Below are 19,268 nucleotides of genomic sequence, written 5' to 3' on the forward strand. Positions count from 1 at the left end.
CTCCTCTGCTTTTGAAGTTGACCCTGAGGGCAGAGCCCAGAGGGAACTAGGCTATGGGTGCCAAGAACTCGGCCTGCCCAGGTGATGGGCCAGTAATTCCCCACATGCAAGTGCTCAGGACTTCCTTGGTGCTCGCTTGCCACTAGCTGTTAGAGTTGAGGGGGGAGTTTCTGTGCCTGAGAGCAGGCCAGGGTGGTTTCTGGACCCACACTGTTGCCTCAGTAGGCCAGAGGGAGAGAGAACAGAAGCTCAGAGCTGAGCGGGCACCTCCCAGCAGCCCAGGCTGCAGGCCGAGGGCCAGCCTCAGGGCCTCCAGAAGGTGCCTGGTGTCCTCAGGCATAGCACCAGCAGCAGCAGCAGCAGCAGGTGCCTTCTGGGTGGACTCTGTTTGGCTTGTGCTTGCAGAAGTACCCGTGAGCCGTGGCAACCTCTGGAGTCGAGCTTGCGCTGGAAGCTGGGGCCTTGTTCAGGTCCTGGTGACCCAGCATGGCTTGGCCCCTGGTGGGTAGCAGTATCGTGCCTTGGAGTGATGTTAGTGGAGGATGTGGGTGAAGGTCTGCCCCAGCGTAGGGTGGGTGCCAGGGCTGGGCGCCTCGGACCCCTGGGGATCATCTCTGGGGCCAGGGGGACATGGGCACTGCCTTCTTGGGGACTGTGTGGCAGTGCCCACCCTCCCTGTTCCTCTCAGATCATCCACCTCTGGAGCTGAGGGAGCCACTATGAAGGCAGCTTTGTCTCCGGACTCCTGGGGCCTTGATGTCCGCTTCCCAGCTAGCTCAGTGGTAAAGAATCCGCCTGCCAATGCAGGAGATGCAGGAAATGTGGGTTTGATCCCTGGGTGGGGAAGATCCTCAGCAGGAAATGGCAACCCACTCCAGTATTCTTGCCTGGGAAATCCCTGGGACAGAGGAGCCTGCAGTCCACGGCGTCACAAAGAGTTAGGCACGAGTGAGTGACTGAGCACAGCCCACCATGATGCACTGGAACGGCGCTACAGTGGTGAGCAGGGAGGGGCTGGTCCCGAGCCCCCAGGCATCCTGCATCCCCACGGCTTGGCCACCACCTGCACCAGAGCAGTTTATCTGAGTCTCCATCCCAGTACAGCCTTTGAGAAATAACTCTCATCCCTCCAGTTCCCTAGGACGGGTTGGGTGATGGGAGGTTTGGGCACACCGCTCCCAAAGAAAGCCTGGAGTCTCACCGTGTCTCCTTTTGCTGCCCCCGGCACTGACCAGCACCCCTGCCCACCGGGCTTAGCAACAGGCCTCCCAGACTCTAGGGTGGCCTTGGATGCTCCCTCAGGCCCCTACCTGACATTCCTGGGCATCTCTGCTCAGCTCTGCCCCTTACCCTCCAGAGAGGCACCTAGAGCACAGAGAACAAGGTCGTGCCCCAGTTTCCTAGTAGTGTCTGGGCACTTTTCAGCCGTCTGACCCTGTGCTGCTTCTCCTGGGGCTAGGAGGTGGGGCTCCAGGGCGGCAACCACAGGTTCCCGGGCACAGTTTTCCTGCCCTTAGAGGATGCGGGCATGCGACCCTGTCTCCGCAGTTGGGATGAGACCACAGGGGACCTGAGAGTAGGGAAGTGAAGGGAACTCAGGATTGGCCGCGGGTGAGGGTGAGCCTTGCTGGGCTTGTGCTGACCAGACTGCCCAGTTTGGTTTGGAACACAGTGGGGGCAGTGGGGGGAATGGACAGACGTGGAAATGAGCGACTCTCCCTTGTGGCCACTAGGGGGCGGGCGCTGCAGTCAGCCGCAGACGCAGTTTTTCTTCCCGGAGATCTGCCTGCCACTGTCCTGCTGGTGACCTGGGGCGGGAGGGCAGGAGAGAGGAGCCTCCAAGCTCTGGGAGGCTGAGCTGGGCAAAATCAGTGAAGGCTGGCAGCCAGGACGCTCCCTAGATCAAAAGACTTGAACTCTAATTCTTGGGTTTGTGGCCCTGGAATCAACTGTACTACCTTCTCTCACCACTATCCATTTTCCAGCATTCAAGAACTCTGCTCAAATACTTCTGTTTGGGCCATCTTTGCCAACAAGTTTTTTATGTTAAGCCAAAAACGTTGACCCTTGAGACTTTCATCAAAAGCCCAGGCTAGTGCTACCTCATGAGTTACATCAAATATCTGTGTTGCCCACATGACAGCTTTAAAGAAAGCAATCTTGTTCTTTCTGCCCTACCCTAATCTCTTTTCTGGACCAAACATCCCTGGCCCTCCCAACCATTCCTTGAAAGTCATGTCCATCCACTGGGCTCCCTCCAACCCTCTGAACAGGATGCCTGCCTCTGGGCCCCTCCAGTGTGAGAATGGCCTTTTCTGCTGAAGGGCCTCGGGCTGGCATGACGCACCTGAGATTAGGAATGTGTGGTGCACACTGGCTCACCTTCCTGGTGAGCACACTTCTGTTAATCCAACCCAAGTCTAACTGACACAGCACTGTTCAGCTTTGCTGCCCCAATTTCATATTAATGGGATTACTATTTCAGCTACAAGAGTTGGTCTTTTTCTCAACTCTTCTTGCGTTTTGAGAGTTTCCGTCATCCAGCTCTTTTAGGGACCATTATTTCCCTTGCTGTGATATAAATATTTGAAATCCTCATTTCAAAGTGTAAGGTCACAGAGCCCTAAAGTACAGAAATAGAAACCCTGCTTCATTAATCAGTATCCTGGGGGGCTCATGGTGTCTATGTGAGTCCTTTTGTGGAATGAGAGTCCATAGCTTTCATTAGATTTTCAAAGGGCTCCTCCTCCAAGAGAGGATAAGAGCCCTGGCTAAGGCATAACATCCTTGTTTCTTAGATGAGGGTAATGTGGCACAAAGGGGAGGCGACACCCTCCCTCCCCAACACACGCACAAGACCGCACGGCCAGTTCTGGGGAGAACTTCCTGAGTTCCTGATTCTTTCTACAGTGCTCTTAACACTGCATTTTCTTCTTCAGACCTGAGGGGGCGCTGTGGTGAGGCCGGGCTCCCCGCCTTGGAGCAGGGATGGGCTCTGGGGGAGGCGTCTAGTCTGGCCTCCTTGGCCTGGGATGTCTCCTCCTTGGCTCCATGGGGCTGCCACCAGGGGCAGTGGTGCTGGGCTAGGGGCTCACTGAGGAATTCTGGCCTTAGGCCAGCCTCCCTTCCTATCCCCTCCCGGCAAGGGCCAGATTCTGAAATGGTCTTTATTATATCAACAGAAAACAAAAAATCCCCCCAAGTGTAAACAGGAGAAATGTGCTGGTTAAGTTACTAATCATTATCTTATTATTAACAAAATAAAGCACTATCTATGTTTACAGTCATAAAAAAAAGAAACAGCTGGAGAAAAGCTGGGCGTGGAGCAGAAGGGGGAAGATGGGGGAACAGACACAAACTCCACATCTGTCCCTGTGGGATGTGGGCTCCCTTCCCACCCTGCCCAGGGCTGTTCCGGATCTTTGGAGTCAGGTGCCAGCAGGATTTGATTTTCTTGGGGAAAGACTCTGTGAAAGGAACCAGGACCCGGGCAAGCTCCCGGTGTGGCGTGGGGGAGGGGAGGGGAGCAGCAAGTGGGGGGTAGGGAGAGAGGATGAAGCTCCTCAGAACACGGAGCCCGCCCACCTCCGGCTCCAGAGGGGCATGGAGACCGGCAGCCTCAAGAGCCCTTCCCAGGCTCCTGCCGTTTACAGAAGGGGTAGCGTCAGTGCTCCGCCCCCGCTCCTGGCACTCAGGTCGGGACGGGGTTGAGTCACCAGGACAGAGCCCTCTGGAGGCCAGCATGTCCTGGCCGCCGGGAGCTGGAAGTGGCTCCAGGGGAGCTTACCGGGGAGTCGGGGAGGCAGTGATGCAGTGGGCAGGAGTGGCTGGGACGCCCGGGGGACCCGGGGCAGACTGGGGCCTGCAGAGACCCAGCGGGTGTCAGAGGGGCAAGGGCAGGCATTGGGGAAGGGAGAGACACACACACAGGCCCTGCAAAGAGACAAGGACAGACAGACGCGCTAAGGACACAGAGAACCTGAGACACCCAGACTGACGTGGAGAGGTAGCAATTCGGGGACAGAGAGAAGCACAGAGAGCCCCCTGGAGAAGCAAGACTGGCATCAAGACACACTAGCAGGAACTCAGCAACGGCCCCCGGCACTCAATAAATACCTTATGTGATGCAAGAACAGACAAAAACACACGTGCACGTGCACACACACGCACACACAGCAGCCAGAGACATGAAAGGCTTGGCAGAAGATAAAGGCAGCAAGGACAGCCAGACCTTTGTGCACAAAGTGATCCTGGTGGTTAAAGGAGCAATCTGGGGGTACTGTGGTGGTGATGCTGGGGTGCATATTGGTCCCATGGTGGCTGGTCCAGCCAGAACAAGAATGGAAATAAAAAACTGTGGCCCTAGAGGAACAGGTCTGTAGCTGCCATACCCCCAGGACGGGCAGACCTGCAGGAGGGGAGGGTCACACAGTGCCCCTTGGCCATGAGCCCCAAGAACCCCAGTGGAGCTCGGCGAGCCCAGCCCATCACCACTGTGCAGGAGCCACCGAGGCCACCAGCGCCTTAGGGGTGCCCACAGGTGCTGTGGGGAGGGGTAATCTGCCAGCGCGAATGCATCTACACATGCACAGCTGTGCCCATCTTCCGGCAGGCCCGAGTCCAAGTACCAGTGGGCAGGGTGGCTGTGCCCAGGTCTCTGCAGGGAGGAGGGCAGGCCGGCGCCGCCAGAATCAGTCCGTGAGCACCACCAGCTCCCCGTCGCTCTTCTCCGCGCCCTCCGAGTCCGAGTCCTCGCTGTACCGGTACACCTCGCCATCAGCCACCGAGTGCCTGTCCTCCGTGCCCTCGCCCTCCTCCCTGAGGCTGCAAGTGTTGATGATGACAGGCATGTTTGGATCCAGGCTGCGGGGCACATAGTGGTCCGCCAGGGGCTGCGCCAGGGGCACGCCGGCCACCCGTGGGTACAGGACTTCTGAGGGGCTCAGCTGCACCTGGCTGGTCTGCTGGCTGCGGGGTGGAGAACAGGCACAATTACAGGTGCCCCCCAACTTCCACCCCAAGCCCACTCTCCTCTGGGCCTCCTCAGAGCAGGTCCTCCCACCCCCACCCTTCTGGCTCCAAGACAACACACCTGCTCCCTGGCGGTTTTCTGATGGCAAATTTACTGTCGGCTACAGACCTGCCCGCCCGCCCCATGCAGCCAGGGCCACATGTTCAGATATTCCTAGAGGATCGTGTGTAAAGTCTGTTTGGGGAAGTTGTATATTTCATATGCCCCAAGGAGTTTCCTATTAAAGGCACTGGGATGCCTGCTTTGGTCAAGTCATGAATCCTCTGTATGATCTTTAGTACCCCTGAATTTTTCGAGTTTGTCAAAAAAGGCATCCACAGGCACATTTCTCTAGACACGTGCTAGTCCCCAGTGAGTCACAAATCTATATCCTGAGCCACTAGGGACTCACCATAGTCACAGTCATCCCTGCAGCCACACACACACAACACCCACACAAACCTATGCACACACACAGCCAAAAGACACACACACAGCTCCCCTGGAAGCCCACACTAACCCCTGTCACTCACAGGAGCTTCACACACACACACACACACACACACACACACACACACACGCACGCACGCACGCACGCACACACAGTCTCAGTTGCTGGGCAGGCCCACACTAACCCGTCACTCACAGGAGCTTCTCTCTCTCTCTCTCTCTCACACACACACACACGCGCGCGCGCGCGCAGCCTCAGCCGCTGGGCAGGCCTGCTCACGGGGTCGCATAGCTCTGGCGGGCATCCTGGCGCCGGGTCCTCATCAGAGCCTTGTACTCGCCCACCCGCAGCCGCTTGCCCTCCACGATGCAGGTGCGCTTGGGCCGGGGCTTGTACTTATAGTCGGGGTACTTCTCCAGGTGCTGCCTGCTCAGTCTGGCCTGCTCCTCGTAGTAAGGCTGCTTCTCCTGGTTGCTCATGGACTTCCAGCGGGAGCCTGGCCCAGCCCCCAGAGCAGGCGGTCAGCGCTGGGCTCTGCTGACACGGCCCGCCCCCTGTGGGTGCTGGAGGCCCCAGGAAAGCTTTGGATCCCAGATACATGTGCAATCATATATACACAGCAAGGGCCTGGCCTAGTGTGGGTGCTCCATGGATATTGAGCAAATGAATGAAGTTGGCAGATAGAGAGATACACAATTGCTAGCGTTAAGACAGAGCACCCACCCACATACCAAACTACCCAGCAACTCTGGGAAGCCTCTGGTCTGCATGATTTGCATAAACAAAAGAGTAGCCCCCCAGGCCCTCGACAATGACCAGAGGCCTAAACTGGAGGAGCTGAGGCTTGAAAACAACTGCTTTTTCTAGCCCCACCTGCCCTGCTTTCCATTTCTCCTTGGCCACCAATGAGGACAAATAATTTCAAAACCCTTTGTACTGACAGCCCAAGAATACACCTCTCTTGTTTCCTGCCAGAGCCAGAGCCAGCTCCAAGGGTCTGGGCAAACAAGAGAACAGGTTAGGGAGAGGTAGGAAAGGGAGAGCTAGAGAATGTGCACACAAACGCTATCTCTCCCCCTAAGTTCGTGGGTGCAGAAGAGCCCCACAATGGTACAAGACTCTAGGACCCACTGGCCCTGCTTCCTGCCTGATTCCCAAACACCGGCTGATTCTGGTGGAGTTCACCATGGCGTGGGCCCTCACCTAGTGAGCCCCAGTTAGACCCAGCTGACTCCTGCACCCAGATCCTGCTGGACTATGGCTCCGAGAGGCCCCATATCCTTCCCCCCCGAGACCCCACTGGCCCTCACCCAGGATCTTGCTGATGCTGGAGTTGTGCATGTCGGGGAAAGCTTGGAGGATCTTCCTTCTCTCGTCCTTGGCCCACACCATGAAGGCGTTCATGGGCCGCTTGATGTGACTGCTGTTCCGGGACTCAGGGAAGTGGCGGGAGCCTGGAGAGCAGGGGAGGAATCAGCCTGTGGGGGCAGCCAGCCTGGGGTAAGGAGAGTCCTCCAGGGCAGCCAGCGTGGGGTAAGGAGAGTCCTCCAGGGCAGCTAGTGTGGGGTAAGGAGAGTCCTCCAGGGCAGCCAGTGTGGGGTAAGGAGAGTCCTCCAGGGCAGGCAGCCTGGGGTAAGGAGAGTCCTCCAGGGCAGCCAGTGTGGGGTAAGGAGAGTCCTCCAGGGCAGGCAGCCTAGGGTAAGGAGAGTCCTCCAGGGCAGCTAGCGTGGGGTAAGGAGAGTTCCCCAGGGCAGCCTGGGGTAAGGAGAGTCCTCCAGGGCAGTCAGCCTGGGGTAAGGAGAGTCCTCCAGGGCAGCTAGTGTGGGATAAGGAGAGTCCCCCAGGGCAGCTAGTGTGGGGTAAGGAGGATCCTCCAGGGCAGCCAGTGTGGAGTAAGGAGAGTCCTCCAGGGCAGCTAGTGTGGGATAAGGAGAGTCCCCCAGGGCAGCTAGCCTGGGGTAAGGAGAATCCCCCAGGGCAGCCTGGGGTAAGGAGAGTCCTCCAGGGCTTGCAGAAAGACTTCCTTTCCACGACCAGCAGGGGTCACTGGAGCCTCCTGCAGCAGCCAGGGAAGACCGGCAGGGCCCAGTGACGAGAGACAGACAAGGGACAGACACATTAGGGGACCCAGAGATAGCCCAGGGGAGAAGGGGTTGCAGACAGACACCCCTGACCCGCCCTGGCCCTGGCGGGCAGCAGGAGCGGATGCAGATCCTCACCATCCATGTCACAGCCCAGCATGGCTTCTTCCAGTGGATGCACACAGCTGTCCTCCAGCCGCTCCTTGGCTGGCGATGTGTCCACGCTAATGAGGTCCTGGGGAGACAGGGAACTGGTACATCAGGCCCCTCTGCACACCGCACTCCCTCCCCTGCTTTCCCTTCGGTAGCCTTGGACTCTGTGTCCCCCAGACTCCCGGGTGCAGAGGAGGGGGCCCCTACCTTACGGAATGGGGCACTGGGGGAAGTGTCTACAGCTCCGCCGTGGCTGTGCAGCAGCTGTCTGGCATCGTGGATGGCTTTGGTGACAGCGTCCCCTTCACCGAGGAAGCCTGGGGAGAAGGGGGGCGAGAGGAACGGAGGGGTGACTGAGCAAGGTCGTGTCTTGCCACCCCTGGGGTGATGCACCCTCATCCGCTCTGCTGTCCTGCATATCCCCAAGGGGTGCCACTGACGTGGAGTCCTGGTGCCCACAGATGGACGGGAGAAAGGCCTAGACCCCTGACGGGGGTGGGTGCTGCCCAATCAGATCCGGAGGGGAGAGCAGGAAGGGGTCTCTGGGACGCCAAGTGCTGAAACTCAAAGGGGCTGAAAGGAGCGAGTCTAATCCCTGGTCATAGAAACTGTCACGGACCTGTTCAGATCCCGCCCTCTTCACTCTCCCTTAGAAGGGAAAGGCATGGGGGGCTTACCCAAAGGCAGGCTAGGGGGGTTGGCCTGCAGGTCCAGCGTGGGGGCCCCATGGCTTGGGGGACGCGGTCCGCAGTTGGTCATCTTCAGGTTGGGGGAGCTGGAGGAATTAGGCAGCTCCGAAGCCTTGGGCTTGGCTGTGAGGTTCAGCGGTTGGGAGGGCTCCTGAGGGAGACACTGAGGGTCAGCAACGCCAGAGGACACCTCCAGAGGGACCGGGGGGCTCGTGGGACAGAGCGGGGCAGAGGAGACAAGGAGGTGGGAAACGAGGGCAGAAGTAGGGGAGCAAGAGCAAAGGACCTCCATCCCTGAGGGGGTGGCCGGCCCCCGAGGCCGAGGGAGCCGGGCCGGTGGGGGGCGGTACCTGCAGGGGGTGGTGGGCTGACAAGGCCCCAGGCCTCTTCACCACTGGGGCAGGGGGGCTGTGCAGTAGCTGCAGCGGATACTCCACTATGGAAAAGGCGGCAAGGAGAAAAGTCCTGGATGAGCACAGAACAGCAGACGCCCTGCTTGACGGGGTCCCAGCAGCTCAAAGTGGGCAGAGGCTCGGAGCGGGCCCAGCTTGCTTCCAACCACTGCCTCCCAGCCCCAGAGTGCTGCTGAGGCCTTCTGTGCCACCCCCCCCCCCATATATTCACCCTGTTCCTGCCCTTCCCAACCCACTGACTATACAGTTCCCACCCAATGCAAGATGAGCTCTACTCTTTCTATGGATTTTGTACCTACTACAGGCAGGGTGGGTTTCCCAAGTGGCGCTGGTGGTAAAGAGCCTGCCTGCCAATGGAGACTTAAGAGACACAGGTTCGATCCCTGGATTGGGAAGATCTCCTGGAAGAGGGCATGGCAACCCACCCCAGTGTTCTTGCCTGGAATCCCATGGAGAGAGGAGACTGGCGGGCTATGGTCCATAGGGTCGCAAAGAGCTGGACATGACTGAAGTGACTTAGCACACATGCATGCACATGCAGGGTACAAAAGCAGCTACCTGGTTTGTAGTCTGTCTTATGTGCATTATCAAGATAATCCCTAGCGTATGGTATATCATAGGTACTCGGTTTACATCCTCCCATTTTACAGATAATGAAACTGAGACCGGGAGAAATGACACGGGTGCCCATACAGCCAATGAATGGGAGCACTGAGATCTGAACCCAGACCTTCCCCCTCTACAGTCACTAGCTCTCTCCTACCTAGCTGGGCTCATTTTCCCTCAAGGAGGCCCAGCCTCACTGACTTGACAATTGAGATGGAGAGACAAGCCATGTAGACAAGCCACTGCCGACATGATCAGAGGTGATATGGGCTGTGTGCGTGGCGTGCCAGAGAATTCTGTTCAGCTGGGGTGACAGGAGGAGGCCTCCCGGGGGGAGAGGAGGTGTCAATGGGTGGGCAGGTACAGTGGAGGCGGGCGGGTGCCAAAGCAGAAGATGGGAAGTGAGGGCGGCACGCCGTGGACCAGCGGGGCTTGCAGCCTGTGAAGGCTGAGCCTGGGAGTTTGGACCCTGTTCTATGGGCAGTGGGCACCACTAACGCTCGCAAGCTGGCAGCCACAGGGCTCCCTGCTCACTAGGATCTGGGAGCAGATAAAGCAGGTGGTAGCCTGGCCAGTGAAGGTCTCCCAAAACTTATTTCCTGTCCCCCTTGTCCAGCAAGGCTGTGGCCGCATCCCCGCAACCAGGCCCCTGCCCTCCTTAGCCCTGCAGCTCGGCCCTGTGAACACCTGGAGGTGCTGTGGATTTGTGCAGCCCGTCCTCCCCTTCATCCTGCACCACCCCCAGTTCCCACGCCTTCACCCCAGGAAGCTGCCCTCAAAGCAGAGCCTGACTTCCCAGGCCTTTATGTTTTCCCTGCCTCCACCCTGAGTCAGGGGGACTGACCCAGAAACTGTGCCTGCAGCCCAAAGGCCTTGCTGCTGGACCCATCTAGATTGCCTCTGGAACATCACCCAGAGGGAGCTGACTTAAAACCTGCTCCCCTTCTGGACCAGTGACGGGCAGCGCCTCCGCCTGCCCCCAGGGCCGCTCATAAGGACTCAGCGCTCACAGTCTCAGCAGGTCCCTCGCTGCCTCCACCCTACGCTCGCTGCCTTCATTCGGGCTGTCACTCCCATCTCGAGAATCCCCCCAACAGCCCCCGACCCGGTCTCAACTCCACCTGGTACCCTCCCTGTTCCCCACCACCCACAGCCAGGGTGACAACGCGGCCTCTGCTGCAACGTCCAGGCGCATCTCACCTTCTATGAAATAAATTCCAGAGTCCACGCTCAGCCCTGCTGCCCTCCCCAGATGTATCCCACCAGCTGCCGGGTTCTCCCCTCAACTCCAACACCCCACTGGGCTTCCGGCCTCAGGATCCAGGCCTCGGCCCTCCACCCTCAGTTCCCAGCTTCATCCTCACAAGTCTGTGCCTCCAGGACCCAAGTGAGCACCTCAAGAAGCCCTCCCAGATTCCCTGCCTGTTGGTGCTCTGCTGTCTCCCTCCCGGGACCATAAATTCCTTGAGCTCAGAGTCCACATTTTATCACCCTCATGGCTGCCCAGCAGCTTGTCATCGCCAGACGCATGGTTGGTGCTCTGTTCTGCGGTCACTGAGTCCCGTGATGGGGCAGAGCAGGGCAGGAGTGTGAATTCGGGAGATGTATAAATCAGTTAATGTTCAAATATTAATATTCTGGTACAGGAAGTGTCCCAGAACTGGGAGACTAGACCTAGATTGGCAACATCTTCTTAGTGTGGAAAGCACTTTATGGTTATGTGCTATTTCTTTTCATTCTCCCAGTGAAATTCAGAAAGAAGGGATTATTTTTCAACTAGACAGATCCCACACTGAGACCCAGAAAGGTGACACTGCAACCGATGGACGACAGTGGTTCCTGGGCTCCTTCCGGGACCTCAGGTCAGCCCTCCCCCAATGCTCACCTGGTTTGCAGGGGATGGGCTGAATGGGCAGAGCCAGCTGGGAGTCGGGGGTAACAGGCAGAGGTTGGTGGCTTGGGGGGAAGGCTGGAATCATGACGTAAGGCATGTTGACCTGCTGAGGGCAAAGAAACACTGGGTAAGTCCCTGGGGGTCCCAATCAGTTACCCACCTGTGGTCAGCCCTGGACATAGAGGGTGGACCCGGGGAAGAGAGACACAGGCCGAGGGCAGTTTTCAAAAGGATCCATCTGACCCCACACCTACTCCGTGGGCCCCTGTCTGCTCCCTCAGATCCCCGCTGGAAGGAAGATATTCTGGGCCCTGCCCTTGAAACAGGGGACAAAAACAAAGGAAAGGGCTAGAGCAAGCATGAGCCCCACTGCGTAGGGTCATGCTTGAGTGGTTCTGCTTAATCCACAATCCCTGTCTTTCCCTGTTCACAGTACCTTTGCACACTGGTGTCAACCCTTCAACCTCCAGCTCTCCCAGAGCCCAGCCCTCACCCACTTTTACCTGGATCTGCTGCTGAAGGAGGTTGATTTTATGCTGCTGCTGAATCAGCTGTTGCTGCTGCTTAGCGATCTGGCAGAAGGAAAAAGTAGGCAACAGAAGTGTGGACATTAGGTCCCAGGATCCCAATTCCTATAAGCCTTTGCAGCCCCATCCATAGCCTGCCTTCCACACCAGTGGACGGACAGGCAGGACAGCTGGACAGGATAAGAAGCAAGCCAGCCAGCCAGCCAGCCACCCCTCAGGATTTACTCTCCCTTTGCAGAGAGCTCGCCCTTCTCTTAGAGACCAGAGAGGGAGGGTGGGCAGGAAGCAGCTGAATGCTTGCGCTCGGAGCCCCCCAACACCCTCACCCCGGTCCTCTTGCAAGGACTGATGCACCCCGGAGGCAGGAATCCCAGCCCCTTCCTGTGGCCCCCGCCCCACCTTTTCACAGCCTCAGCCTGCGCCAGCGAAGCCTGCCCCACCACAGCCTGCCCCACCACGGTCCCCGCTGTGCCCTGAGGGTGCCTGCCCCAGAGAGCAGGGCCCACCTGCTCCTGCTGCTGCCGGGCCAGCTCCATCTGCTGCTGCTGCTTCTCCAGGAGCATCGCAGCCATGTTCTTCTGCTCCGAGTGCGCCGTCAGGAGCTGGTCCCGCAGGGTGGACAGCTGGTGGATCATGACCAGAAGCTGCAGCTCCTTCTCCGCCAGGCTCTCCTTGGTCCCTGCTCCACAGGGAAACAGCCATTGTTGACAACTTTTGTCTGTTCATCTGTCCACCCATTCATCCATGGACACTGAGCAACTGCTATCCCCCAGGCCCCTGTCAGGGACTGGACCACAGAGAAGACTGGACATGATCCTTGCCCTGGAGCAGGCTCCTCATCTAGTCAGCTGACCACTAGCTGCTCTGGAAGTTCCCCACCATCAGCTGCTCTTCCAGGACCTGGAAATGTTGATGGTGGGACGTTTCAGGCCTGGCCCACCCCTGGGGTGTCCTCAAGAGACCAGTGCCACTGGGCCAGGCGGATAACTATCCTACGGGAGAGTCCAGAGGGACACATGCAGGCTTTGGAGCAAGACAGATCTGGGTTCAAATTCTCCTTTTAACCCACTCCTCCTGGGAGCTGTTGGGCAAGCGACCAACTTCTCTGCACTTTATAGTTTTTCGAATCTATAAATGAGCACCATGATTGTCACCTCACAGGGCTGCTGTGAGGGTAACAGGAATTGAATGTAAAGCTTAGTCCTGGATCTGGTACATGGTCCTCAACTAGCAATGTTTAATTTGTCTCCAATCCAGCTCATATCAGACGCAGCAGTTACTCCTAAGTGCCAGGATACAGACCATTTGCATCAGAATTACTCAGGGAGCCTTTGAAATATACAGATGCCTAGGCCCCTATCCTCTGTGGGTCTCGAACCTGGGGATCTGCATTAAAGTTTCTTCTCGGAAAACTAAACAACCACACTGGGAAACTTATCACTCTAGTGAACCTAAGCAAACACACTTTAATGTACTGAGTGAGGTCCTGATGGCCTAGAATTAATTTCCAGCAGTGAAAGGGAACATTCATTTTATAGCGAGATATGGGAAGTGGCAATGACATGCCCAAGGTCACAAGAGTCCCAGGGGACTTGATTCCCACCAGGCCTCTGCTACACGGGAATAAGCCCAGTGCTTGGGCCCCCTGGGTGAGGAATGGCGCTGACCCCTAGGGCCAGGCAGAAGCCAGAGGGGCACAGGTCAGGTGTGAGGGAGCCAAGAACCCCAGAAACTGCCCTCAGGCCTAGACTGCATGGCCAGGCCTGGAGAAGGGAAGGGGTTCAGATATCTCCCCCTTGCCCACCCACATGGGCCTTCACCTTTGACATCTTTAGTTTCCACAGAGCTCCTTCCCAGGAACTTCTCCTTCCAGTCACTGGACAGCAGCTTCTCGATGGCCGGCACAACTGGAAGATACCAGAAGATTGAGAAGCAACCATCCTAACACTGCCCCACCCAGGCCCCCATCTCTAACTAGGGCAGATGTCTCACCTTCTTTTAAATTTCTGTTGAAGTCCAGCTTCTCCTGGCTTCCAGAAGCAGCCTCGGAACCTCCTGGTCTCCTGGGTTCTGGGGACTCATTGTTCTCCAGGGAGCTGCTATCCTGCAAGACACACTGAATGTCCCTGTCACCCTAAGAGAAGAGGGACAGGTGGGGGGTGGCGCTGAGCACCCTGGGGAACCCCAGAATCTACCCAGCTCCCAGCCTTCAGTAGGGCCCTCTCTCCCCACCTCCTGACCTTTGCTCTGACTTGGCTTAATAAATTTCGAGAAAAGAACAAAAGGTTTTAAGACAAGAGATCTGGGCTCACTGACTCACAATGTGCTTAATCCCATATGAGTCCCTGAACTTCTATGAACCTGACCTCCCTCTTCTGAAAATGGAAATACTTCTACCTCCTTTTGCCATAGAATTGTAGCTGGGATCAAAGGAGTTAATGCATGTGAATGAGGTTTGCCATTGCAGAGCCAAAGGCCAAAAGTCAGCTATTAATTATTACTCCCTTGCATGCACCTACCACTCCAGCCTGGCTGGTTACTCTCAGGGTCCCCACCCCCACCCTCTTTCAGACATTGTCCCCTCTCTCCTCTTCTCATCTGAGTCTTCTCCATTCTTTAAGGCTCAGCTTAAAGTCTTACTCCTCCAGGAAGTCCTCCTTGATGCACTACCCCTACTTCAGCCCCCTTTCACCTACTCCTCCTGGCTGGATCCCTCCTCAGAGCCCTAAAACTCTCCTCATTTTCACTCATTTGGCTTTTGATTACATATTTCCTTTTACATCTCTTAAATGAAATCACGGAATTTTTAAGAGCTGAAAGAATCGTCACCACTCATGTAGTTCACAGCTCCTTCATTTTAAGAATGAAGAATTGTATTGTCTTAAATAGTGATTTAAACTCTGGTTTGGGTAATAAGACTGATTTTCTTGAATCAGTAGTAGATTCGAAAGTAGTACATTTCTACTACTAGACAAAGCTAATAGATTATCTTTAAGCCAGACTGTAAACGTGTGTATCTTATTTCTCAACTAGTCCTCAAGGGTAAGGACCGGTCATACATAGGTGAACAGTTAATATCAGGTGAGTGAGGGCAGGAGTGAGTCCATGTCCTGCTCAGACAGGTAGCCTGACCTACCCACCCACCTGTCTACCTGCCCCTCTCCCCTGCTAGGCTGGTGGGTGCCTGTCCCATCCACTGGGAGGATGGGCACATCCATAGGAGCTGCAGAGGCAGGCTGGGGACCCTGACCCAGGAGCCCCCGGTGGGTGCCTGTCCCATCCACTGGGGGATGGGCACACGCAACAGGAGCTGCAGAGTCAGGCAGGCTGGGGACACTGACCCAGGAGCCCCAAGAGAGTGCTGGGCACCTGGGCTGGAGCTTGCTGGTCAGCACCATCCTGGGGAGGGCGGGTTGGGTCTCCAGGCTGCGGTTCAGCTGCAGTGGCTGAGCCTTGGGGGGCCTCATAACAGGGCTCCTTCTTCCCCTCTGCCTTGACAGTACAGTTCACCATGGTGCCAACTTCATCCAGGACCAGCTGGGCAGAGCCGGGGCTCCTCATAGACATCCTGAGGGAGGAGGGGCAGAGTCAGGGAGCGGGTCCTGAGCCCCCGGGCAGTGACTGCTGTTCCAGCCCCAAACAGGTACACTCATGCAAAAGATAAGCTCCACTTGGAACTCACTGTGACAAACTGGAAAAGATTATGCCCCCACCCCTTTTTTTAAATAGAAAGGTCTAGCAGAGGCTGGGCCACCTTCTGTCACACCCTGCCTGTTGCAGCCTTGGGACTAGCGGTCTGATGGGTTCCACCGAGAAGGCTAGAAACTTAAGTGGCTGTTTCTAAGCCCAGTAAAACCAAGATCATATATATAGTATATGTCTGTGTATGTGTAAGTACATATTTGTAATTAGTTGCCAAAATTTAAAAATCAAGAGATAGCACATAAAAATCTGGGCTTGATCTCTCTTGAGTTAGTCTGTGACAATAACTGGCTGGGATTGAGTAGCAATTACTCTTTATGAAGAGGCCAGATTGTTTCCCTCTCCACCCCTCACCAGGGGCTTCCCTGGTGGCTTAGATGGTAAAGAATCCACCTGCAATGCAGGAGACCTGGGTTAAATCCCTGGGCTGGGAAGATCCCCTGGAGAAGGGAAAGGCTACCCACTCCAGTATTCTTGCCTGGAGAATCCCATGGACAGAGGAGCCTGGAGAGCTACAAGTTCATGGGGTCGCAGAGAGTCGGACACGACTGTGCGACTTTCACTTTCACACTCCCTCCTACTCCCCCAAAGGGAAACCAAGTATTAACTACTCTACACACTTATTCTTTGTTTTCCTTATAGTAGAAGCAAGATAAGAGTGAACTATTTAGAACTATTCCTTGCATCCATGTATCTATCTATCAAAAGTGAGGTGAGCTGAGAGATGAAGTGACCTAAGAGATGAATAGCTTTCCAAGAAATATTTTCTTGTATCTGGTTAGTCTCTCAATTAGAGCCTGGCGCCCTCTGGGCCTCTGCAATCCCTGATGTAAAAAAGCCCAGACTGAATCTCCTACTTCTGTTGCTGACACCACGCCATGTGGGATCACCAAGTAGCTGAGCAGGATCCTGGGAGTTGTTTTCAATGGTCATGCCAGGCTTAAGGCCAGAGCAGCAGATGCCCAGAGCTCACCTGCTCCCCCTCCAAAGTCACAGAGACAAGACCAGCTGTGACACATAGCAGGTTCCAAGATGGCATGGGTCTTGCCTCAGCTACTCCATAAGCTGCTGAGTAATCTTGGGCAAGTTACTTAACCTTTCCATACCAGTTTTCTCATCTGTAAAATGGGCAGTGTGAAGTGATGAACTGATATTTACAAAGTGTTCAGAAGAGTGCTTGGTGCCTTTGTTAAAGCACAGCTGGTTGGAATGCAGCACAGGGGTGCAGCCTGCATAGCCTGGGGCTTGTTTGAAAGGTGAAGTTACCGGTCCGCACAAATCAGATTTCTGTGGGTGAGGCCGTGAATCTGTTTTAACAAGCCCTCCTGATGATTCTGATACATACTAGTTTGAAAAGCTTTGTTAAATAAAACTTTTAAAAAAATCTGTTTACATGGGCATTACATTTTAGGAGGGGAGTGTAAGGCAAGAATATACATAGTAAAACATCCCTCAAATTAAATTGCAGGTGCAGTATAATATCTGTATATTACATCACCTCTGTATAACAAAATTTCTTATAATGAAGATGCGATGTGCTATATACGATAGATGTACACAACTGTATACATGCACAGTATTTCACATGAAATAACTGAAAGCATTCCAGTCGAATAAGATGTATCTGCTGGATTTGATGCCATCCTGCAGACCAGAGCAGACCAGACTCTCCTGCCACTTTCAAAGGGCAAGGTGCCCTGGGGGCTTGGTGTGGGGTCCAGGAAGGGCACTGCAGGGTGAGGAGAGAGGAAGAGAAGAGATCCCTCGCGCGGCCCAGCCCGGCCCTGGGGCGCGCCTGGGTCCCGCCCCCCCGCGCGGGCCCGGCCAGCAGGCAGGAAGCCGGCGCGCGGCCCACCCGGGCGGGGAGGGGCGCGGGGGGCGGGGGCCGCGGGGGAGGGGCGCGATCCTGAAGCCGAGGGCCGCAATTACATAACAAACAACCCGGGGCTCAAGCTGTGAATTAATCAAACCGCTGAAAATAAAACCTTCCTCTCAGGAACTTCAGACAAAAGAAATGAAAACAACCAGGCTGGCTGGAAAATAAAAGACAGCAGCGCTGAAAGGGGGACAAAAGGAAATCAGACAATAGGGTGTTGGACAAAGGCAATAAAGCCAAAGGAAGTGTGACAGGCGAACAATGCGGGGCCGCGGGCTTCTGATCCCTGGCCGGCTCCGCGCCCCCCGCGCCCCGCCCGGGCCGGGGTCCTGGGGGCTTTCTCCTCCGGGGACCCTCAGGGCGCTCCCCACGCGGCCCATGCGCCCCGAGGGCACCCGGGGGCCCCCAGCACCCCCCCGCTTCCCCCGGGGCCCCCAGCACCCCCCCCGCCGCTGAAGGCCGAGGCAGAGGAGGTGATACTCGGTCCTAGTGAACCCCCGGGCCGCACGGCCCGGTACCCTGGCTACCCCGCTGCTGAGCACCTATACCGCGGCTGGTCCCAGCGGAAACGTGCTGAGTACAAACTACACCCTCGTTTTGGAAGGGTTAGGACGAAAACAATACGTTATGTGTAAATGTTTTACACATTAATGTAAAACAACACATTAATGATTGGTTATTGATTACTCGTTGAAATTATAACTGTTTGGACACTTTGGGGTTAAAGAAAACACATCGTTAAAATTCGTTTCACCTGTTTCTTTTTGCACTTAGTGTAGCCAGGAAAAAACGTGTATAAGTGTGGCTCACCTTATATTTCTGTTGGACCAGGCTGCACTAAGACATGACCCTTTGACCTTGATGGCCTTTTCTAACCACTCTTAACTCCCAAGAGTACACCCAACTGGGTACTGGGATTATCTTTATTTTGGGGAGGGGCTCCCAACAATTCATCCCAGCTTCTGACACAGCGCCTGGTAACAAAGAAAATGGCTCTTGGCGACCAGTCAAGCTAGCTTGGAGGTGTCAGTCTGTTCACCAGGGCGTGGTACCCCACCAGATAACCTGCCAGATCCTGCTAGCAGCCCAGAAAAGGGCCCTTCATTCCCACAGGCATCTGTCTCCACTTCAGGCACTGGCCCTGGCTCTCCACTGGTCCCCTCCCTGGATTCATTGGTTTATGGAGAAGCAACAGCCCAGGGTTGATGCAGAGTGCAGGCTTTGGGGTCTAACGATCTGGATTCAAATCTCTGCCCTGCCACCAACTGACTTGTGTTACCTTGGGAAGTTAATTAACTCTGAGCCTCCACCTCCTAATCCATATAATGGGTATAATAATCCATCTCTCGCAGGTGTCCATGGAGATTAAATAATACAGGGTGAGCATCTATTAGGTTGCCATATAGCCCAGGATGCTCCTAGAGCCAGGTGGTTGAGAGAGAGAAGTCTCTGGATCAGACAGACCTGAGTCCATTTGAATCCTAACTTTGCTTAATTGATTGGACAACTGACATAACCTCTCTAAATCCCAATTTCCTTCTCAGTGAAATGGGAATAAAACCCCCAATATGAAGAGATTGAAGTGAAAGTCACTCAGTTGTGTCTGACTCTTTGAGACCCCATGGACTGTAGTCCGTGGAATTCTCCAGGCCAGAATACCTGAGTGGGTAGCCATTCCCTTCTTCAGGGGATCTTCCCAACCCAGAGATCGAACCCAGGTCTCCCACATTGCGGGTGGATTCTTTACCAGCTGAGCCACAAGGGAAGACCAAAGATGAAGGAAGACATTAGCCTTCCATTAACACTCCAGACCCTACAATATGTGCCTATTTTACATTCTCTTGGCACCCTGAACTTGGGACTTC

The 19,268-nt window shown here is 55.6% G+C and overlaps 1 protein-coding gene across 24 annotated transcripts in view; it reads right to left on the reverse strand.

Annotated features, from left to right (window-relative positions):
* Positions 1 to 3,156: 3,156 nt before the first annotated feature.
* SOX13 (SRY-box transcription factor 13) overlaps positions 3,157 to 19,268 on the reverse strand; it is a 44,802-nt gene continuing 28,690 nt past the window's right edge. For 7 of the 24 annotated variants that reach the window (XM_081495007.1, XM_081495009.1, XM_081495010.1 and 4 more), the window contains exons 2-14: positions 15,195 to 15,393; positions 13,818 to 13,929; positions 13,646 to 13,732; positions 12,332 to 12,504; positions 11,802 to 11,870; positions 11,290 to 11,404; positions 8,736 to 8,821; positions 8,374 to 8,536; positions 7,904 to 8,013; positions 7,682 to 7,778; positions 6,773 to 6,916; positions 5,742 to 5,958; positions 3,157 to 4,968 (exon numbers count right to left, since the gene is read on the reverse strand). In XM_081495007.1, coding sequence (XP_081351133.1) covers positions 4,692 to 4,968; positions 5,742 to 5,958; positions 6,773 to 6,916; positions 7,682 to 7,778; positions 7,904 to 8,013; positions 8,374 to 8,536; positions 8,736 to 8,821; positions 11,290 to 11,404; positions 11,802 to 11,870; positions 12,332 to 12,504; positions 13,646 to 13,732; positions 13,818 to 13,929; positions 15,195 to 15,392 — 1,848 coding nt within the window. In that variant the 5' untranslated portion in view covers position 15,393 and the 3' untranslated portion in view covers positions 3,157 to 4,691. Of the gene's footprint in view, positions 4,969 to 5,741; positions 5,959 to 6,772; positions 6,917 to 7,681; positions 7,779 to 7,903; positions 8,014 to 8,373; positions 8,537 to 8,735; positions 8,822 to 11,289; positions 11,405 to 11,801; positions 11,871 to 12,331; positions 12,505 to 13,645; positions 13,733 to 13,817; positions 13,960 to 15,194; positions 15,394 to 19,268 lie in introns of all 24 variants that reach the window. The other 17 variants (XM_081495012.1, XM_081495014.1, XM_081495016.1 and 14 more) reach the window with 5 other exon arrangements.

This window comes from Giraffa tippelskirchi, chromosome 5 (assembly GCF_054371585.1).
Source record: "Giraffa tippelskirchi isolate mGirTip1 chromosome 5, T2T-mGirTip1v1.2.pri, whole genome shotgun sequence".
Taxonomy (NCBI): Eukaryota; Metazoa; Chordata; class Mammalia; order Artiodactyla; family Giraffidae; genus Giraffa; species Giraffa tippelskirchi.